Source organism: Symphalangus syndactylus, chromosome 16 (genome assembly GCF_028878055.3).
Source record: "Symphalangus syndactylus isolate Jambi chromosome 16, NHGRI_mSymSyn1-v2.1_pri, whole genome shotgun sequence".
Lineage (NCBI taxonomy): Eukaryota > Metazoa > Chordata > Mammalia > Primates > Hylobatidae > Symphalangus > Symphalangus syndactylus.
In genome coordinates, this window is record NC_072438.2 from 81,430,889 (window position 1) to 81,455,514 (window position 24,626).

Here is a 24,626-nt window from a genome sequence, read left to right on the forward strand (position 1 = left end):
AATGAATTTATGACTTTCCTCGTTTTCTGATTTTTTCCATGATCTCGTATACTTTATTCTCAGAAAACGAAAGACAAAACCCCACACATACGCAAAAATAAACGAGTAAGTTCATTACAACCCCAGAGGCTAAGTCAATGGGAAAAGAGGGAAATGAATGGTTATGAGCATAAAGACAGGGACAAATAAAAGAAGTCTGGAGCACAGAGAACAATTTACAAATCAGCAGTCATTTTAAAGGACACATAAATCATGGTTTTAAATATCGTTCCATAAGCAAAGAGAATATTAAAATCATTTTTTGTAAAATTCCTTGAAAAATGTTTGTAATAACTTTTTTATTTTTTACCCTTCTCATCACAACCCTTCTCATTACCACATAAGAGCCATATGTGGTAACTGTCCAGGGTTGTTCATCTCTATCTCTCGCCAGGAAATATACTGAATTGCAAGAATTCAGTACTACAAAAAGATGCATATTTTATATTAAGCAGTTACATTTAGAAGTAAACTGGTAACTTGATGGCATTTCTATAGCATAGATATATATATGTATGTTTGACATATATGTGTGTATATATATATGGCACTCATGTAAAAAACACATATATCCACATATGGGTTAGTAGTAGTATTTGTTGAACACAATTTTTAGTTTTCACACAAATCCACCTTTTCAAAAATCAATTGTTCCTTCTCCCAACATACCCCAGGCTGGCAAATGACAAATGAAAATAAAATCCCTGCTGGATATAGTGGTATAAAAAGCATTTTCTATTTTATGTGCACTTTTCAACCCAGAGAAAATAAGAAATTTGTTTTATTTTTGTGCAGTAGTTTCTAAAATATAATCAGAGAGATGCTAGTAAACATTTAACTTTAGATTAGCTTTCTCAAAACTTTTAAGCGCTGGAATGAAAGATTTGCTTACACTCTGAAGCTGGTGCTGGGTATCTTTTTTAAGCCTTCTTTGGCATCTCATTTTCACGCACCATCTGAGATGACTTGGAAAACACCAGAAAATAACAACACTACTTCCACAAAACAACTGCCTGGACAGTGACTATTTCTACAGCCGTCATTTATAGAACTCTTTTTCCGGGGAGAAATTTTATTTTAAGTGTCAATACTAAAAGACGATATATTTGGAGTTGGCTGCTTCAATCAGTAAATGTAGTCAGCACTGACTCAGAAACAGCTTATTTTTAATAATTGGAAGAAGAAATATTCCTAGCTGTTAGTTTTAAATGGCTACAAAGGAAAGAAATTATTTTTGTGGAATTATTATCTTGCCGTATGTGTAGATTAAAATGGCTGTGTAAAAATGGCATCATGTGATTTTTTTTTTACAGTGAACATGACCCAAAAATATGGAAAAGACTATGAGTTCTTTTTATCTGTAGCCCTCCTTCCTTCTTTGTGCAAATGACTAAGAACTTCCTTCACATTGTAAGCAAAGCCTGAATCCCATTGCTGACATATTTGATAAAGCAGTTTCATTGATAGAGATCAATTTCTGGAATCACTAAAAATTCAACATTTTCTAAGATTCATAAAAATTATTATAGCTTTGGTCTTGACAGTTGCCTTTTTGTTTAAGGAAATAAACCCCAGAAAACACATAAACACATGCATATACATATATCCACACACGCACATTCACCACACAGTTTATGAAGGAATGTAGAGTGCCCATTGGATCATTCAACTTCACTGAATGAATATGCAGACATTTAAAAAAGTAATTTTGAAAGATTTCAAATGGTACTGAAAAATAATTATGGTATTTTGTTTTTAAAAATCTTGATTCATTTATTTATATAGTATGTATATATATATATAGATAGATACAAGCAGAGAAATATATATCAATATAAATGTACAGTAAATATGTATTTATATATATTTACCCTTTCAGTTATATATTTACATAACTGAAACATATAAAAATAACAAAGAAGGGCAGGGCTCAGTAGCTCATGCCGATAATCCCAGCCCTTTGGGAGGCTGAGGCGGGTGGATCATTTGAGGTCAGGAGTTTCAGACCAGCCTGACCAACATGGTGAAACCCCGTCTCTATCAAAACTACAAAAATTAGCCTGGCATGGTGGCATGTGCCTTGTAGTTCCAGCTACTCTGGAGGCTGAGGCAGGAGAATTGCTTGAACCCAGGAGGTGGAGGTTGCAGTGAGCTGAGATCACGCCACCCCACTCCAGCCTGGGCAACAAGAGTGATACTCCAACTCAGAAAAAAAGAAGTTATCTCTAGGTAAGATGTGATGATGGAAATTTTCATCTTACGTTATACCTTTCACTACTGAAATTATCTTACAATTGAAGTAAAGGAAATTTTATAATATCCATCATGAGCCAATGTCATTTATTTAATATCAAAATTAATATTGGAAAAATGTCTATACTTTAGGCTACCACCTATCTGCCTGAATTAATCAGCGTGAATACTTAATTTTAAATATTACCTGTCAACACAGATCACTGAATGTGATCTCCTTTAAGGTATTATCATGTAATAAACTGCTATTAAAAAGTCTAATTCTCTCAAGAGTTTTATAGTCACCCACTTCATTTTCAGGTCAACATTTTAACATATTTTCCCATATTTTTTTCTGAAGCTTTAATCTCTGCAAAGCCCATCTTTTTTTTTTTTTGTAATTTCCTTTTTTTTAATTTAAATTTTTTTTTTTTTTTTTTTATACTTTAGGGTTTTAGGGTACATGTGCACAATGTGCAGGTTTGTTACATATGTACCCATGTGCCATGTTGATTTCCTGCACCCATTAACTCGTCATTTAGCATTAGGTGTATCTCCTAATGCTGTCCCTCCCCCCTCCCCCCACCCCACAACAGTCCCCGGAGCGTGATGTTCCCCTTCCTGTGTCCATGAGTTCTCATTGTTCAATTCCCACCTATGAGTGAGAACATGCGGTGTTTGGTTTTTTGTGCTTGCGATAGTTTACTGAGAATGATGTTTTCCAGTTTCATCCATGTCCCTGCAAAGGACACGAACTCATCATTTTTTATGGCTGCATAGTATTCCATGGTGTATATGTGCCACATTTTCTTAATCCAGTCTATCGTTGTTGGATCTTTAAATTAGAAGGAAAAGGTAGAATAGTGAGGAGCAGCAGCAATTAACTTGAATTTGGATCTTGGATATAACTAAAAACACATTTTACTTCTTTATTTTTATGTCAGTTTGCAAAGGAAACAGTTATGATTTTAGCTAAATGAAGAAATTTTTGTTTTGTTTTTCTTTTTTCTTTTTATAATTCTACTTGTATCACATTTCAAAACCTACTTTGAATTTTCACTCAGTTCCCACAATATTACCATATATTCTTTGAGCTCTTGGCAAAATGGATCCATTTTTTAAAGTCATGCCTTTTGCATTGAGCTTTTGCCTGTCTCATATATTTAGATAAATTTGAAAGCAAAAGGAATACCCACTGTGTTGAATATCCTTAATAGCATGGTTGAAATTTATAATTTGAAATTCATAAGTTCAAAGAACATTTATCTACCGCTTGATTTTATGCTTGAAACTTCCTATGCTTCACAGCAGTTTTTTTTTTAAATAGGAGGACAAAAATATTTCCTCCTATCACTCATAGCAATTTTCTTTATACTTAAGTAAAATATACAGAAACTTTTAAAGGAGCATCAAAATCTTGTTCCCTCTTATTGTTGCCATATTATTTTTATTATATTACCCGACCAGGTTTTTATGGTTATGCTTATACTCTTATACAAAACACTTTTAGAACAAATATTGAAGGAAATGCAAGTTCACAAAATGAATAAGTTTACCTTAATAACATTAATATGAACAATGATATTATTTTATTGAACTTAAACCACTCTCTTGAGCTTAAGAGCAAAGATGTAGCCACAGTTGAACTTATATTTATTTGGGCTATATTTGGGCTAATATATTTGGGCTATATTTGGGCTATATTGTGCTTTTAATTACTCATACTAATACATAGGAAGCTTATTTGCAGCAGGATATTTATATAATTTTAAATATTTTCAGAGTGTTTGTGTGTGTGTCGAAATGTTAAGAAAACGGAACTAATTCTTAAGCAACGATTTGCAAAAGAGCAGTGCTCATATGCAGATTTTTAAGGCATAGCCCAAATGGTTAGAGACGCTGCAAAAGTTTATTTTTCTTTTGGATGATCTGTTGACTGGAAAGAGCTTTTACGTGTAAAAATTTGGATGCTGAAATCAAATGGCTATACCCAAATGAGCAAGAATAGTTTAAAATATTTAAATCAGCATCTGCATAAAAATTAATATAAATATTTATAAGACTATGCTATGTATATATGTATATATATTTATATTATGTATAAGAATATAATATTTATAGAAATATATACTACTAAAAATTATATATGGTGCACTATTTTATTTTATGTAATATTTTATGTATGTATTTATTTATTTACATGTAATTTATATACCTTTAAGGCTGTGTGAATTTTTCATTTATTCTTGGTCTCCAGTTTGAACACTGCCTTACGGCATTACACTGATAATTTTCTCTACTCTTTAGTTCTCTTCCTTATTGCTTATTCATGTGTATCTTATTCCATGCTATAACATAATATACTGTACATGTGTTGAATTTTAAAAGAAATTAGCAGAATTTCAATGCTTTCCTATATTACTCAACATAAATATTCTATATATAGAATGAATTAGAGCAAGCTATTTGTGAATCTGAAAGGATAATCAGTGATTCTACCAATCATCTGGTTAATAGTGGTAAACTCATTCAAACTTAGCCTGTTAAAATCAGACGCTCTGCCCAATATGACTGAAAACCTCTTGGTTTGCCAGATTTTTCCCTTCTTTACAAATGAAAATGCTTAGTGTTTTCTGAATTCCTTTGTACTATCTCCCACTGGATTCAGGTCATTGATTTCATCTTTAGAACACTCGGAAAGTTTATTTTGTGGTGTTTGTGAGCTAATTTATTTTTATTGCAATGTTTATTTAAAATGAAACAATAAGTACACTGAAGTTTTTTGCATTTCATTTTATGAAAATATTATCCCAAAGGGATACAGAAAAACTAAATACAAATTTTCAAAATTTGTTGGTTTTTTTTTTTTTGCCTGTTGCTGTATCTGAGGTTGTACTTTTGTTCTGATCTTCGTAATACCTCAAAAAAAAAAAAATAGGTTAAGAGAAGGATGAACAGAAGAATGGATATGAGATCTGTCTGATAAGTCAAGTAGATTAATGGACAAATGGAGGAATGTTTGGATGTATAGGTATATATGTGTTCATTGCACAGTTTTCAACTTTTTGTGTTGAAATTTTTATAATAAGAAGTTGGAGAAATAAAAAACAAGAAAACAGAACCCTAATATTTTTATTTAACATTTTTGATTAAAGGAATTATATTGCAAAATTATGACTTTTTAATTTGGCAACATCCTTTTAATGGTGTTCTTTCTTTGTCCTTCTCTTTCTCTTCCTCTCTCTCTCCCTCTCTTCCCTAAAGCTCCATTCCGACTTAGACAAAGGAGAGGGCACTGTGAAATACACCCTCTCAGGAGATGGCGCTGGCACCGTTTTTACCATTGATGAAACCACAGGGGACATTCATGCAATAAGGAGCCTAGATAGAGAAGAAAAACCTTTCTACACTCTTCGTGCTCAGGCTGTGGACATAGAAACCAGAAAGCCCCTGGAGCCTGAATCAGAATTCATCATCAAAGTGCAGGATATTAATGATAATGAGCCAAAGTTTTTGGATGGACCTTATGTTGCTACTGTTCCAGAAATGTCTCCTGTGGGTGAGTAAGCAAATCAAAATTCTGTGAGATACAAGGAGATCTCTTTAACATTTACTTTTTGCAGGTTGATGTAAACATCTTATCTATCATCTAAAAGAATATTTTTCAATTCTAGATAATACAGTTCTTTTCATTTATTTTTGTAACCTTTTTTGTTTTTCTTTCTGCTTCATTATGAAGATAACTACAAGAATATATAACATTAGTTCCTGTTTTCCACCCTGTGAATCTACCTGAACTCATAGATTCCTTGCATGCTTTAAGCAAAAAATGTATTTTGTATTGAAATTGATTGTTATCTCAATTCCAGACACCTATATAGTGCTGGAGATACCCTACACCACAAAATGCCAGATAGTAATTCCTAGATCAAAGTAAATTATCTAAAGCATGCATCACATCTGATCTGGAAGTGGTCCAGAAACAGGTGTGTTGCATCTTTTGTAGCTGTAAATAGAGATTCTGGAAGGGTGATACTGTTTCCTTTTCAGGGTAAATAACCCATACTTGTTATGCCATCAAGCCAAGCAGCAAATGAATAATGTCATGAAAACATTATTAGAACAAATGAACAAATTACAATTACAATTATCAAATTAACAATTGGAATATAGCAGCACCGTCATTCTAAAAGTTTAAATTTGATGTAAATATACATTTCCATATCAGCCTAAATTTACAAAGTCCTATAATATGTAGGATATAAGGTCAATAAGTTAAGAATTCCAGGTTTAAGGACAATTTTAAATTATAATTTTTATTCCTCAGTCACCACTGCTAATCCTTCAGTTTATTTCAAAGTAACTTCTGGTTTTTATTATATTTGGAAGATAAAGCAACTTATCACATGTAGGTTACAACTTAAAATTCATGTATGAGCCATTGCTCATATTTTCTAAATCTGACATGCCCCAGGGGGTTTCTACTGCTCCTACAACCACCCAGGATGTGCGATGAAGATTGTGCACACTACCCTGAGGGCAGAAGTAGGTTAGTAGCTGTAGGAGCTGTCATATGGATTTACTACAATGCACTTGAAATTGTGTATGTGACCTTATCAGACATTTAAGGACCATAATCTCTCCTTGACCTAAGAAATCAGCTTGAAGTAATTCACTTAGATTTCATATTTTAATGTGTGTACCCAAGGCTGCCAATCGGTGATTCAGTACCTGCTACACTTTTGGGGTTGCCTCTTTTATGCACTGTTACGATTGCTAGAAATTTAGAAGTCCAGTTGGAAAGAAGCATATCTTGTTAGAAAGTAGTCCCCAGAAAATGAGGGAGGCTGTGTCTTGATTTTACAGGGAAAAAAATAAAGTTAATATTTTGAGGAAAAAATAAGGCTTTTAAGATGATATGCTATATAGTAGATAAATAGTTTAACTCAGTGCCTACTTCATGTACACTGGATGTATTAACATGAATTTATGACCCTCAGTGACTTTTTATTACCAAAACAGCTTCCTTAAAGCAAACACACACACACATGCCTCTACAGTATTGGAAAATTCTGTCTCATTAGATAAAACGATTAGGATTTTTCTTGTGCCAACTAGAATAACTAGGGCTGCAGAGTTACAGCCTTCATATAAGGAGTTTGCAGCTCATATCCGAAGAGAGAAATATATTTGGAAAGTCAAAAGTGTAGGTAAGTGAGAAAGCAGAGTAGTTTCAGCTTTTGCAGTTGGAGTGGGATATAATTTACTGTGTTGTCATAAGATATTGGAAAGATCTTTGGAAGAATAGGTTCTTAAATCGTTTTCTCATGTGCCCTTACTGAAATTTCCCATTGGGCCTTCAAGACAACTCCAGTAAATACTTAAATTGATTTTCAATGCACTGCTTTCTTTCATTTTTATTTATTTATTTTGAGACTGGGTCTTGGTCTGTTGCCCTGGCTGGAGTGCAATGGCCCAGTCTTAGCTTACTGAAGCCTTAAATTCCTGGGCTAAAGAGATCCCTCCACCTGAGCCTCCTTAATAGCCAGGCATGTGCCACCCTGCCTAGCTTTTTTTTTTTTTTTTTTTTTTTTTTTTTTTTTTTTTTTTTTAACTTTTTGTAGAGAAGGGATCTAGCTATGTCGCCTAGTCCTGGCCTCAAATGATCCCTCCGCCTTGGCTTCCCAGAGCACTGGGATTACAGTCATGAGCCACCCTGCTGGATCCTTTTTTTATTTTTAATAACACAAGGGTATTTTTGAATGTGAAATTTTACCACATGGTATGAGTTAGTCCAAGTGTTTTTATGCTAAAGTTACTTAATATACACTTTTCAAGTAAGTACAAAGAGGTATAAACACTGTTATGAATCGAATGTTAAAAAATAAATCTCTATGCATTACTTTTTCCTTTCCCCATAATCTCACATATACACATAAAACAAAAAACAAGGAGACCCAATTACAGTTGTGGTATCTGCTGTTTCTGCCTTGAAATTTCCAATTTACAAATAACCAACAACTACTGTGCATCCAGAACTTACATCTATGTTCCTAGAGTACTTGAACCCCATTCTCAAGTGCACCTTTCTTACCAGGTGGAAATGGTTCACTGATGTAACAATCTAAGAAAAGATTATGTTTTTCTCTACTTTTTTTCCTCTTATATAATCTAGGCAATTCTCCCTCTGTATCACTTTCCTGAGAATACTAAAATAATTTTTAATCAAGACCAGATGGAACTTTGTATGGTATATTGACAGTATACCAATTGTTGTGACAAATCTTACTGCCTGTTGTAGATATCAGTGTTTGAAGTATTCCCTATGAAATAACTTTTCTGTCCCAATAATTGAGAATGCTACTGTTTCATTTCCAAAAAAGGGGAAGAATTAATCAATTAAAAATACATATAGTGAAATAACCTATTTTATAACATAAAACATAAGATGAAGAAATATCGGAACATTGATATGAAGTTTAACAGTAATGGATTATATATCCAGAAATATGAACAAATAAACCTGCAATGAAAATTTACTAATGTTACTAATTTTCACTTGTGTAAAGTGAACATTACAAAGAACATAGTGTACAAAGGGAGAATGGTGGTGGGTAGGATAAGTCAAGATTTCAGAGGAAAATCAATATTTAAGACTTACAGCACTGTGGAATATATTTAATTTTCCTAAAGTTGAAGAAAATTCCAGTGAATCTATGAATTGTTTAAGAGAAAGGTCACTCTGTTACTGACTTCTGCTACATCTAATATTCCAGAGAAGTAATATTTAGAGATAAAAAGCTTTTACTCTGACCTCCGGAAATTACCTAATGATCCAGATACTGCCAAAGTCAAAGCAAATCCTTGGAGACAGATTTGGACTTTATGAATGTGGACTTAATTCTTTAAGATCACTAGAGCAACAATAAATTATAGGAATGTACCCTCTTTAATATCTGATGATTATGCGTAAGTGGGGTGTGCAGTTTTAAGTTACTTTTCCTAGAGTGCTGACAGGTTTAGAGTGTTAAATCCACATCCACTTGTATTATCTTCCTCTGTTTGAGCTGTGCCAACTTGAGTCAGCTGATTTGACTATTTATAATTGGATACCTAACCTATGATATGATATAGTAGATGTCAATAATGACTCATGATTTATGTAGTCAGTCTTACCATTTTCTAAGCAGTAGTCAGGTGCCATGTGATCTAACTAAACATTTGTATTTCTTATTTTACTTAACAATTACGGTAACCCCAATGCAGTATTATTCACTGTTGAATTTTTTTTAATGTGAAAACTTAATAACCCCTATGGATAAGAAAGTAAGAATGATTCTTAGACGCTTTAGAACCAAATTAATCAGAATTTAATATACCATTTTGTCTACGTGTCATGGCGGCCAAAATATCTTTGAGAAAGTTAAACTTAGCTTTCAATCTCAGATGATCTACTTAAGAATTTGGAAGGTTTATATTATATTATCGAGAATGGGGATTCTTGCTTAAATGAAACCTGAAGGATAGGCATCTTTCATTCAATATCTTAAAAAGAAAGTTTAGCTGACATTTAAATAAGAAAAGATACACCTAAAATAAAGTAGAACACTGGCTTAATAAAAATAGTGAACAAGTACTCCCTTGCTTTTCTTTTTTTCTCTCAACTCTATTTTACATGAAGTTTGGGGAGAAATGCTAAGATGAAATTTTTGGTGAAATTTTTCAGAGGTTATTTAACCAGAGACTATTTTTTCTTTTTTTTCTTTTTTTTTTTTTTTTGAGATGGAGTCTTGCTCTGTTGCCCAAGCTGCAGTGTAGTGGTGTGATCTTGGCTCACTGCAACCACTGCCTTCCAGGTTCAAGTGATTCTCTTGCCTCAGCCTCTCGAGTAACTGGGATTACAGGTGTGCACCACCACACTCAGCTAATTTTTGTATTTTTAGAAGAGATGGGGTTTTGCCACGTTGGCCAGGCTGGTCTCGAACTCCTGACCTCAAGTGATTTGCCTGCCTCAGCCTCCCAAAGTGCTGGGATTACAGACATGAGCTACTGCACCCAGCCAACCAGAGACTACTTGCTATGTGGCCATATTTAAATGGTCCAAGAAGGAAAAGTGAAGAATGTGTCTATACTTTACATTAATGAACTAGCATAATTTAGAAACATATATAAGTCTCCATACTTCCTTATTTTCACAAAAATGCCATAGAGAGACAAATCAAGACATAAAAATCTAGATATATTCTCTTATCCCGTGAGCTAGCCATGGAAACAGAGAGAAACTCAATTAGTATCAGAGGAACAGATGAATTATCATCTGCTTCTATCTATGCCCTAAAAGCAGAGTTTTTCAGAAGCTTGAAGACAGAATGTTGACTATTTATTTTCTACACATAAAGACATTCTCCTTGTGCAATCAAAATACAATGTTTAAAATCAGGAAATTTGCATTAATGTATTATTACAATCTAATCCTTCAGCCCTATTCAAGCATTAGCACTTGTCTGAATAATGTCTTATATAACAAAAAGTTCAAGTTCAAAATCAAACATTGTATTAAAATGTGACATCTGTTTAGTTTCCTTTAATCTGAAATAGGTTCATATTTTTTCTTGGCTTCCGTGACTTTAATATTTTTGAAGTTTTCTGCCTAGTTATTTTTTAGAATGGCTCTCCCATCTTGAGTATGTGTGATGTTCCCTCATGTATGAATGAAGCATATACATGTTTGTCAGAAATATCCCAGAAGCAATTCTGTACTCTCCTCATTATGTTCTATTGAGTGGGCCATGGTTTTTTATTTGTCTCATTACTGATGATGGTTATTTTTATTATTTGATAAAGGTTGTGTATAACTTATCTATTATGGCATAATACATTAACCAAAACCTTAGTGGTGTAAAACAGCAGATACTTAAGTTTCTCATAGGAATGGCTATTGAGTACCTCTGTCTCAAGGCTTCTCAAGAGGTTGTAGCTACCTTGTTGTCTGGGGTTGCGGTCTGATATAAAGGCTTAGTTAGGGGGTGGTAGAAATCTTCCATATGTTCTTTGCTACATGGACCTCACAGACCTACATCACAATGTGGCAGCTGGCTTTCCTCAGAATGAACTACCCAAAAGAGAACTAGACAGAGAGAAAACCCTCTGATTGAAGCCATGGTCTATTTATAACCTAATCTTGAAAGTGACATCACATCCCTTCTGCCATATTCTACAAGTAAGTGCAACCCGAATACAAGAAAGCTGAGATCATTGAGGGCTCTCCTACAGTCTACCTACCACTGTCTATACTCTGGCTCTCAATGATTCATGTTGCTCTCTCATGCAATATATTCTCATCCCCTTCTGAGGACCCCAAAAATTTCAGCCCACTACAGCTTCAGCTCAAAGTCCAGAAGCTTTTCATCTAAATCAAGTCAAGATGGGGAAGTGATCTTTGGGTTTAGTTCTTTTTTTTTTCTTTTTTTAATTTTTTTACTTTTAGTTCTGGAGTACCTGTGCAGGATGTGCAGGTTTGTTACATTGATAAACATGTGCCAGTGTGGTTTGCTGCACCTATCAACCCAACACATAGGTATTCAGCCCAGCATGCATTAGCTATTTTTTCTAATGCTCCCCCTCCCTCCACTCCACCCCCCATCAGGCCCCAGTGTGTATTGTTCTCCACCCTGTGTCCATGTGTTCTTATTGTTCAGCTCCCATTTATAAGTGACAGCATGCGGTGTTTGGTTTTCTGTTCCTGCGTTAGTTCACTGAGCATAATGGCTTCCAGCTTCATCCATGTCCCTGCAAAGGACATGATCTCATTTCCTTTTTGTGGTGGCATAGTATTTCATGGTGTATATGTACCACATTTTCTTCATCCAGATTTGTGATACTAAAGAGATCAGTTACTACCCATTCACCAAAAATACAATGGTAAAACAGGCATAAAATAATGTTTCTAGACATTCCTGTTGAAAAAAATGGTAAAATGCACAGACTAAAGGAATTATTGGTCCACCACATTTTAAAATCCCAGTGGTAAATGTTGCAAGTCATTTGATTATATTCAACGCCTGTGAATAATTATTCATGCCTCTAAGCTCTTCATTCTGTCTTTTGAGTTATTCTTTTTTTTTTTTCCCCGTGAAATACGGCTTGTACTTGCAATAGTACTTGGGTGTAGAACTTGTTGAGAGTGCATATCCTTTTGTTCAGATCCAACTATCATTTCCTAGTTGTATGTAGTTGTGTGGGTTATTTCTCCTCCTTTTACATTGATTTTCTCACCTGCAAGTGAATAATAGTAACACTTTATTAGCAGGGTTATTGCAAGTAGCAAGGAGAAAATATATATTTACCATTTTCCACAATCCCTGGGGAAGTGCAGTCAATAAATGGGAAAGGGTCCTCATAAAAGTTTGATGATCATTCTCAGAAAAGTAGCCAGAGAAAGTCTAAATGGTAAAGGTTCCAGCTCATTATCTTCTTCCCTTTTCTCAAGTTTTCTCTCCATCTGACACATGAGCTCAATATTTACCATTGCCCTTTCTACAAATTTAACCAAGTATATTTAAAAACATAATGACCTTCTATCCCAATTTACATTTTCTTTGGTGTAGAGGACGCCTTTACCTTGATGTGTGGAGACAAGTCGTTGATTTGTAAGAAACACCAATTATCAGCTTCCACTTCTGCTTCACAATCTGCTGAGTCGCTTTAACACATTTGATGAAATTGAGCAAGGCCTTGTGATCTCTCCTGTGCCAGCCGTGAAGTGTCCACTGCACGCAGCATGGCAGAACTATTTTCAGGGCCATAGGATGTTATGGCTGTGTGGGCAGGGAGCATTTTATTCGTCTGTTTGATTCCTGTTTTTATTAGTGGTGCAATTGCGAAGGTAATGCTATTGACACTTTTTGTGTGGACTTGAGAGAAGAGTATGAATTGTTTTAGTAGCAGCACAGTGTGTCCCTAAACATAAACCATGCTGTACTGATAGTTACTTTAGCAGCCACTGATCAGCAATAAATGTTAAAAATTAACAAGAAGTTCCTTTTTTTTGAAACCACCAAATGACTCTAAGCATTAAATATATTTTAGCAGGAGTTGCTTCTCGGCCACAGAGTGGTTTAAAACATTAAACATATTTTCAAAGTACTACTCCTTCCCCAGCCTCCAAGTGGTTGTAAACATTAGATATGTTTTATAAAAACTGCTTTGCCAGCTACTGGCAAGATAGCTATGAACATCATTTTTCTTTAAAGTTGTCTTCCAGCTGCAGGACTATTTTTCCTTATTTGCTCTATTTTATTTATATTTTGTACACAAAAGCAGGCAAGAGGCTACGTTGGCCCAATTGTCTCTTGCTTTATGATAAGTGATTGTGGGAGAGCAGTTGTACCTCTGTAAAACCCTGCTGGCCACAGGAGGTTGCTGAAGTTCAATCGCTGATACAGAATATTTCATATAGATGTCAACTGTGTCTTCCAAAATAATTTTTGTTTTTTATTGTGCAATGTGTTGAGTCATAAAGATGGGCATGCATTAGCATCAGCATTAAGAAAAATAACTTGAAGCAACCAGACACTGATGAATTATACCCACTGATTCAGGCAAAAATATTCCATGAAGAGAACAGACTCAAATGGCAGGACTAGTATGTTAACGAGGTCTTTAACCCAAACATGATGAAAGACTTGGAACCTCTGTCTGTCTGGAAATCATCCAGTGTGACAACTGCATGCGATTCAAAAAGAGTGAAGAGTATGCTATTCCATAAAGGTCTATCCAGGACTTAGACCAGGAAATCTTTTCATTTTAACCAAATTCACAATGAAAATAACGTGTGTCCCCTGAGTGAAATGAAAAATAAATTAGCTCTATCATCTCAGGCACAGTAATTCATCATCAGTCCAAATAATTAATTACTCAGGAAAGCTTTGATTTCGATGGGAGCCAAGTGTTTTCCAAATTGTGTAGTACTGTATCTTGCCAAATGTTTTATTTTAGGTGTATGTTCAACAGGTTCAAATATTCATCAATACCTATGTGACAGGCACTATTTTAGGTACTGGAGCTAGAACTTGAGCAAAAAAGGCAAAAATTCTTCCTCTCAGGAAGCTTTTACTCCAAACGCCTCCTGCAGGGGCAGCAAGCTAAAGTCTGTGAGCTAAATTCAACATATCATCTGTTTTTATTGGAACAGTTACACTTATTCATTTCTATGTTGTCTATGGCTGCTTTCACACCACAATGGAAGAGCTGGCAACAGAGACCATATGGCCTGCAAAGACTAAAATATTTACTATCTGGTCCTTCACAGAAAAGTATGTTGACCCATTACATAGTGGATTGAGTTTGAGAGAGGAGATTAAGGCCAACATTTTAAATCGACCTGTAAGGAAAAAGTGTTTTTTTCTCCCTAAAAATTACCTCTTCCAAAAGAAAAAAAAAACAAAACATAAAAAGAAAGAAAATGGAAAGACCCAAGGTAAAATGAAGGGTAAAAGTGAGCACCACATTAATACATATGTATCAGCATGAAATCAGATGCTGCCATTTAGTTCCTGCTGAAAGTGTTGGTTTGGCTTTATTAAAATCACTTAAACACAGTCTTTCAATGTTATAGATTCATGGTAAAGGGTTCTTTTTCCTTTTGTGAATTTTTAAAAATTTCTCTGCAAAAATTATTCCTCACACAGTTATGTAACTTTATATTTTCAATTACAACTAAAACTAAAAATGTTGAACGAACAACTCTATATTGGATTAAAATATTCATTTTCCATCTTCGTTCTCAGGATTCATATTTGGTTGCCTCATTGTGATGTAAGTATATTGAAAAAAATGGAAAATTCTTGAAAGCAAAAATTTTAAAACTCACCAGTATTAATAATTATCACCAAATAACTATTACAGAAAACTTCCTCAGAAAGTAAAATCAGAGTGAAGGTATCAAGGTTGGCACTATTTTCATTCCCGACCAAGAAACTGACACCTGAAAAAAAAAAAAAATCAGAGTCTACAGTTTTACAAATAATTAACAAAATGAACATCAAAATACGGTGCAATTTGTTTAATTGGCAAAGGCACACAACGAAAAAGAAATATGTCAATTAAACTGTCAACCATGTTAATTTTGCCTCTGAGAAAAACATTGTAATGGGATGATTTCATGAAATGCTTTGATGACAAGAAAATGCCAAAATATGATTAGCTACTTCAAAATTCAACTGAAACAAGAAAGCAATTGGTGGCAGCTGGAATAACCAAAGGTCTTTTTTTTTAATATACCTTTTTTTTTCCTTCTCTTTTTGCCTGTGTTGAATCAATAGCATACATTTTGTTTGACAGTGAAATGATTCATAATGAAAACATCGGCATCACAAAAACTTAGCAGAAACTTTGCTATAATATTAGAATATACACTTCTGTTTTCCCAAAACTCTTTAAAAATATAATTACTATTTCTGAAAGAATTTGTTATGTTTATGAAATAATGTATTTTTCTTACTAGCATTAAGTGCTTATTTAGCTAAAGGCCAGAATTAGAAGCAATTCACTCATATGAGTATGTTTATATTTCTATTGTCAAATATATTTACTTAGAATTTAAACCAAGATATATTTTATTTATTGTTCTCATCACTGCCTGTTAGTCAGAATAGATATTTTAAAATTTTACTAGGTCATGTAAATTTTACTACCTATATTTCTTATTCCTGTTTGTTTAGAAAAATAATCTAGTCTATATCTAAGCTAACAAATAACCCTAAACATTGGAAATACAAACATGATCATGAAGAATTCACTTTCTAATAAGTTTCAGCTTTTTACAAATGGCTGCTTAAATATAATGCATAAATATAATGTATTTTTAAAAATACATCTTGTTTATGCATTACTTGAACCATAACTGATCCTCATTTCCAGTCAAAAAGAACACTGTCTACATATGTTAATCTCTAATACAACAAAAGCAGGCTTAGCTTAATGGGAATCTTATTAGAGTAAAATAGTTCTTTTTATTTTTTATTTTATTTACTTATTTTCTTACAATAAGAAGATTATAATTTAGTAACTAGCAGGAGAAGAAAGACTTCCAAAGATTATTTTATGGGTCCATGTATTTGTTTTTCCTGAAGGTAACTAGTGCTAATTCTAGAAAGGCAGAATGCTGTAGGAAAAACAAAATAAGCCCTGAAGTACAAAAGATTTGGATTCAAACTTTGAAGAAGGATGGGGAAGTGTTTAGGAAAGTGCTTCCTTGTGTAAAACTTAGCTGGTAAGTACCATATTTCACTGAAATTGCTGTTATAATAATTGAAACAGATTATTATTGGAAAAACAACATCAGCAAAACTAAACCCTAGATGAGTTTAAATAAGTGCCAGCCATTTTTCTCCTTTGGGGATTTAGAGTTGAAGTGGGTATCTTCAATTACTTTTCTTTATCCTCATTCTTATTCTTATAATTTTTCCTAATAAGTCACCTAAGAAGGGCATTTAAATAAGTGCTAGCCATTTTTCTCCTGTGGGGATTTAGAGTTGAAGTGGATGTCTTCAATTACTTTTCTTCTTTATTCTCATTCTTATTCTTATAATTTTTCCTAATAAGTCACCTAAGAAGGAGATTCTAGAAACATCTCTTTCCAAGAATTTATATTGTTTTAAGAAATATCAGTTACCCCAAATACTTGAATAGAAACTAGGAAAACAGGAGAGGGAGATTATAGGTGTAAACAAGGAATTACCGTGCAGTAATATGTCTAGTGGACGTGAAAAGTAATGACTTACAGTTTGAATTCACAAAGATGGACCAAACAAATACATGTATTTCTTCTTTATTCCAAGTTGCCATTGAAATAGTAAAATATAGTACTTATTAAAATAACTATGGAAAGTTGAGAGGAATTCTACCAACAGACTAAAGAGTAAGCAATTTCTGAAGGACATAAGTCATATCAGAGGCACTTTGGTCTTTGGCCATAATAGAATTATTGGAGGGACTTGCCTTTTCACTATAAACAATGATAAGACTGGGCAACATATATGAGGAAACAGGCTTTATGCGTCAAACAAGAAGTACAAGTTTTTCATACTCAAGAGAAAAGAAAGCCATGAGGTAAGCACCACATTTAACCAGAGAATGTGACTAGGGCCACTTTTTCTCCCATTAAACAAGGAGGCAGACTCTAGAAATAATGAGTTTAGAGGAAGAGATTAAAGCTTAAAGCTCTCATTTTGTAGGTTGTCTGCTTATTTGTTGATAGTTTCTTTTGCTGTGCAGAAGCTCTTAGTTTAATTAGGTTCCAAAAAGAGGTAGGGGTAGAGGGACAAGAGCCAAGGAACTTCCTGTTAGGTATTCAGTTCATTACCTGGGTGACAGGATCAGTGGAAGCCAAAACAGTAGCAGCAAGCAACATAACCTTGTAACAAACCTGCACATATACCCCCTGAATCTAAAATTAGAATTAAATCTATATCATCTCTATATCTATCTATCTATCTATCTATCTATCTATCTATCTATCTATCTGTATCTATCTATCAATATTAAGTGGCTGTTATTTGAGAGCTGCTGAAGTGGCTGAAATTTGTATAGGAAAGGAAAAAGAGGCATGGGGTAGGCCTACAGAAGCCAGAATAAGCGTTTGGCATCAATTTCTTCAAAAGCTGCTCTATACATGAGCAGGGTTAACATCTGTAAGACCTGCTGAAAGCAGATACTGTGGGAATAAGGTATCAGTAGTAACTGGACAAGGAGATGTTGGGGTTATTGACTAGCCACAGGGAAGATATTTCATGGAATATTCCAGGCATTAAGAGCAAGGAGTATTTCTTTCAGTAAAGACTATGTCCTATATTTAAGAACAAAAAGGAAAGAGACTTTTCTTAACAAATAATGAAACAAGGCGTGGCAAATCAAAAGGATCTGTAAGCCACTTAACAGCTTTCAAAGGACAATCTTAGGGGCCTTTACAAGAAGACAACATCTAGATTTTCTACAGTGTATTAGTCAAAAATACAAGTTATGCAAAGAAGCAGGAAAATTTAATCAATAATCAAGGGGAAAAAAGCAGTCAATGAACATACATCATAATGACTCAGGCTTTGAAATCAACAGATATCTATTACGAATATGTCCTAAGACTATGGAGATATTGTCACAATGATAGAACAAAAAAGGAATTTTGAGTAATGAACATTTTTGAAGTCAAGTGCAAAATATACAATGAAAGAGTCACTGACAGGGTATACTCTCAGATTTCAGCTATCTGAAAAACAGACAAATAACCTTGAAAACCATTTTTGAATTTATCTAATCTCAAATAAAAGAGGAAAATGATTAAAATAAGAGATAGAATGACATGGGATATCAAACCTATACACAAATGAAGTCTCAGAAGATGAGTCAGAAAATGAGAAAGAAAAAATATATTTGAAGAAATAATTGCCAGTGTTTGCAAATTTTGATGAAAAATTTCAATGCAGAGATCCAAGAACATCAAGCAAACAAGAATACATGTATGAAGGATTTAAAGCCAATAGCATAATTAAAATGAAATATTGAAAAATATCCATTTACTCTAAGGAAGGTAACACTGAACCAGTGAAGAAAGAAATATCAACAACCAAGGTAAGAAAACAACACCCAAATAAGAAAATAGTAGGCAAATAGTTACATGGTAGATTTAACACTGACATCACTGATTAAATGTAAATGGATTGAACATTTATATTAGTTTCCTAGGGTTATGTAACAAAGTACCATAAACTGGGTGCCTCAAGCAACAAAAATGTATTATCTCAAGTCCTGAAGGCTAGAAGTCTGAATTCAAGGTACTAGCTCCTTCTAAAGGCTGTGAAGAAGAATCTATTCTAGGCATCTCTCCATGGCTTTTAGATGGCTTTCTTCATGTTCATATGTTGTGCTTTCTGGTGGCATTTGTGTGTCCAATTTCCCCCTTTTATAAGGCCACCAGTCACACTGGATTAGAGGCTACTCTAATGATCCCATTTTGACTTGATTACATCTATAAAGATCCTATCTTTAAATAAGGTCGCATGGTTAATTACTGGGGTAAGGACTTCAACATATGTTTTTTTGGCAGACGACAATTCAACCCATAACACACTCAAATTAAGAGCTAGCAATTTTGAGACTGGATTTAGAAAGGACAAAACTATATGCTCTGTACTATGAATGCATTTTTTCTTTTTTTGAGACGGAGTCATAAAATTAGGTTGAAAATGAAAGGAAGCAAAACTGATGTAGCTGGCTAATATCAGAGAAAGTAGGATTCAAAATAAGGTGAAATATCAGAGATGGAGTGTTAAAAGGTTAAGCTCATTAGCAATGCATTATAATTCTCAATGTTTATACAACTGATAACAGAGTGTCAAAATGCACGAAGTAAAAACAGACAGAACTAAACAGACAAACAGAAAGACGTTCACTCATAGTTGAAGATTTTAATCATCAGCTCAACATAAACAATAGATGAACAAATAAAAATTAGTAACGATTTGGAAGATTCTACTAACACTATCAACCAATGTAGTCTAATTTCAAGTTTTAGAACACTACACAAAAAATTTCCTGAAAATATTTTTATCAAATTTACATGGAACGTTTATGAAGGACTGTGTAGTCTCGGCCATTAAATAAGTCTCAATAATTTGCAAAAGATTAAAAATTATCTTCAGAGGTGAAATAATGGTCTTTGCATTGATTGAGATATTGATTAAATATGTACATTTGTGAAAACTTATTAAATTGAATGCTTAATTTCTGTGTATTTTGCAGTATCTCAATTCTAATAGAAAGACAGGCAAACATATAAATCCCTATTACAGACATACCTACACACACACGTGTGTGTGTGTATGTGCGTGTGTGTATGTGTGGGTATAAGTCATTTGCATATATACTGGCAATGAATCCCAGTAAAGGTGAGGAATACATATTCTCACACTGGTAAAAATGACGACTTTTTACAGTCTGATTTTTTTTGTGTGTTTTAATCCAGAAATAATCTCAAAATTAGAGACACAAGGGAATGGTTAATTGGTCCATAGAGTAAGAACTGTCCAAGAAATTTATAGCACATGACTCCCTGTCCCACACTCAATTGATGTTTGTTTTATGTCTTTGCTCTGAGAAGAAAGCCCCCAGATTAGCTCTCTAAATGATGAGTTCAGAATCTACTCACAAGCATTAGAGATTAGTAAAGTTCCTTGTGTTCAGTAGAGTTCCTCACAACAAGCATGAGCGGTAGAGATGCTGCCACTTTCAAAAGACTTACATATGGACCACTGAAAAGAAAGGCATTATGTGGTCAATTTTAGAGCACGTGCCATGTGGAGATGAGAAGAATGTATATTCTGTTGTTTTTGGATGGAGAGTTCTGTAGATGTCTATCAGACTCATTTGGTGCAATGCTGAGTTCAGATCCTGAATATCTTTATTAATTTTCTACCTTGATGATCTGTCTGTTACTGTCAGTGGTGTGTTAAAGTCTCCCACTATTGTTGTGTGGGAGTCTCTTTGTACTCTAAGAACTTACTTTATGAATCTTGGTGTTCCTGTGTCGGGTGCATATATATTTAGGATAGTTAGGTCTTCTTGTTGAATAAAACCCTTCATCATTATGTAATGCCCTTCTTTGTCTTTTTTTTTTGAGATGGAGCCTCACTCTGTCGCCAGGCTGTAGTGCAGTGGCACAATCTCGGCTTACTGCAATCTCTGCCTCCCGGGTTCAAGTGATTCTCCTGCCTCAGCCTCCCGAGTAGCTGGGACTACAGGCACACACCACCAAGCCTGGCTAACTTTTTTTTTTTTTCTGTATTTTAGTAGAGGTGGGGTTTCACCATGTTGGCCAGGATGGTCTCGATCTCCTGACCTTGTAATCTACCCACCTTGGCCTCCCAAAGTGCTGGGATTACAGGTGTGAGCCACCACTCCTGGCCCCTTCTTTGTCTTTTTTGATCTTTGTTGGTTTGAAGTCTGTTTGGTCTGAAATTAGGATGCAACTCCTGCTTTTTTCTGTTTTCTATATGCTTGGTAGATTTTCCTCTATTTCTTTATTTTGAGCCTGTGGGTGTCATTACATGTGAGATGGGTCTCAAAGACAGCATACCATTGGGTCTTGCTTTTTTATTCAGCTTTCCCCCCTTTACCTTTTAAGTGGGGCATTTAGCCCACTTACATTCAAGGTTAGTATTTGATATGTATAGATTTGATGCTCTCTCTCATGACTCCTATTCAACATAGGGAATCCTAGCCAGAGTAATCAGGCAAGAGAAAGAAATAAAGGGCATCCAAATAGTAAGAGAGGAAGTAAAACTATCCCTATTTGAAGCTGACATGATTCTGTATCTAAAAAACCCCATAGTCTCAGCCCCAAAGCTCCTTCTGCTGATAAAAAACTTCAGCAAAGTTTTAGAAAGAAAATCAATGTGCAAAAATCACTAGCATTTCTATAAACCAAGAGTAACCAAGCTGACAGTCAAATCAGGAAGGCAATCCCATTCACAATTTTCACAAAAAGAATAAAATATCTAGGGTAAAATACAGCTAACCAGGGAGGCGGAAAATCTCTACAACGGGAATTACAAAACACTGCACAAAGAAACCAGAGAGGATACAAACAAAATGGAAAACATATCATGCTCATGGATAGGAAGAATCAATATCATTAAAAGGCCATACTGCACAAAGCAATTTACAGATTAAATGCTATTTCTATCAAACTGCCAATGACATTCTTCACAAAACTAAAAACAACTGTTTTAAAATTCATGTGGAACCAAAAAAGAGGCCAAATAGCCAAGGCAATCTTAAGAAAAAGAATAAAGCTGGAAGCATCAGGCTATCTGACCTCAAATTATAGTACAGGGCTATGTTAACCAAAACAACATGGTACTGGTACAAAAACAGGGACATAAACCAATAGAACAGAATAGAGAACCCAGAAATAAAGCCACACAGCTATGATTATCTGATCATCAATAAAACTGACAAAAACAAGCAACGGGGAAAAGACTCTTTTTTCAATAAAAGGTACTGAGATAAATGACTAGCCATATGCAAAAGATTGAAACTGGACCCCTTCCTTACACCATATATAAAAATCAACTCAAGGTGGATTAAACACTTAAATGCAAAACAGAAAATTTTAAAAACCGTGGAAGACAACCTAGGCAATACTATCCTGGACATAGAACAGGCAAAGATTTCATGACACAGGCAAAAGTTTCATGACAAAGATGTCAAAAGCAATTGCAACAAAAGCAAAAATTGATAAATGGGAACTTCATTAGTCCATTTTCACACTGCTATAAAGAACCGCCAGAGACTGAGTAATTTATAAAGAAAAAGGTTTAATTGACTTGAAGTTCAGCATGGCTGGGAAGGCCTCAGAAAACTTACAATTATAGGAGAAGGTGAAAGGGAAGCAATGCACCTTTTTCACAAGGCGGCAGGAAGGAGAAGTACCAGGCAAAGGGGGAAGAGGCCCTCATAAAACCATCAGATCTCGTGAGAACTCATTCACTATCACAAGAACAGCATGGGTGAAACCACCCCCAGATTCAGTTACCTCTACCTGGTCTCTCCATGTGGTGATTATGGAGATTACAATTGAAGATGAGATTTGGGTGGGGACACAAAGCCTAAACATATCAGGATCTCATTAAACTTAAGAGCTTCTGCATAGCAAAAGAAACTATTAACAAAATAAACAGACAACCTACAGAATGGGAGAAACTATTTGCAAACTATGCATATGACAAATGTCTAAAATCCAGCACCTATAAGGAATTTAAACAAATTTACAAGAGAAAAACAACCCCACTAAAATGTGGGCAAAGTACATGAACAGACACTTTTCAAAAGAAGACATACATGCAGCCAACAAGCATGTGAAAAAAAAACAAAAAACTCAGTATCACTGATCATTAGAGATATACAAATTAAAACCACGATGAAATATAATCTCATACCAGTTAAAATGGCTACTATTAAAATGTCAAAAAATAACAGATGCTGGCAGGTTGTGGAGAAAAGGAAACACTTACACACTGTTAGTGGGAGTGTAAGTTAGTTCAACTATTGTGGAAAGCAGCATGGCAATTCCTCAAAGAGCTAAAAGCAGAACTACCATTCCAACCAGCAACCACGTTACTGCGTATATACCCAGAAGAAAATATATCATTCTACCATAAAGACACATGCATGCAAATGTTCATTGCAGCACTATTTGCAATGGCAAAGACATAAAATCAACCTCAATGCTCATCAATAACAGTTTAGATAAAGAAAATGTGGTATATAGACACCATGGAGCTATAAAAAAGAATGAGATCATGTTCTTTGCAGTAACATGGATGGAGCTGGAGGCTATTATACTGGGCAAATTAACACAGGAACGAAAAACCAAATACTAGCAAATACTGCATGTTCTCACTTACAAGTGGGGAACTAAATTATGAGAACACATGGACACAAAGAAGGCAACAGTAGACACTGGAGTCTACTTGAGAGTGGAGGGTGACAGGAGAGAGAGGAACAGGAAAAATAATTGTTGAGCCCTTGGTACCTAAGTGACAAAATGATCTGTACAACAAACCCTAGTGACATGAGTTTACCTATATAACACACTTTCACAGGTACCCCCCAAACCTAAAATAAAAGTTAAAAAAAAAGAAGAAAGAAAGCCCAAACCCATGCTGTACCACATGGCAGCATGGCCAGAGTTTTAATTGTTGCAATTTTCAATTACTTGGGGGAAATAAAGATTGTCATGTGATTAGAGGAAAGAATCTTTAATAATAATGCTTAATAAGGACACTTAACAATAGATGGCTGAGAAAACAAGAATCACCAAATATTTAAATAAAAATAATAAAGAAGATCCTATCTATGAAATGATATAAACACTAAAAAAATATAATTTACAGAAGAAACTAAAGAAAATGTAAATAGCCTTGGTGTCCATAGAGGGATAGGAATCACAAAAATAACCATAAAATATTTTTAAAAGTACCTTTTACAAGCAATACTCCAGAATGTCAGAAATTAAAAACATCATTAGCAAAATAAAATGTAGTAAATAGAATTAATAATACAAAAGATAAAGCTGAGGTCTAAAGATTACCCCAGAATCTGAACTGCGTGAGGGGGAATAATAATTGCATTACTAGATATAAGAACAACTATTTAATAGACATATCTACTTGGATGACAATGTTTTTTTTAAATATGTCAAATTTCCAGTTTATTAATTTTAATACATGTCTGATCAAAATTACTCATTTCTTTTTGTGCCCTTATTTTTTGCATTAATTTTCATTGTTTACATCTCC

General features: G+C 34.3%; 1 protein-coding gene across 5 annotated transcripts in view; it reads left to right on the forward strand.

The window, feature by feature from the left end:
• Positions 1–24,626, forward strand: part of CDH12 (cadherin 12) — a 1,055,333-nt gene that overhangs the window by 840,504 nt on the left and 190,203 nt on the right. For all 5 annotated transcript variants that reach the window (XM_055246743.2, XM_063619573.1, XM_055246745.2 and 2 more), the window contains one exon: positions 5,536–5,830. In XM_055246743.2, coding sequence (XP_055102718.1) covers positions 5,536–5,830 — 295 coding nt within the window. The remainder of the gene's footprint in view (positions 1–5,535; positions 5,831–24,626) is intronic.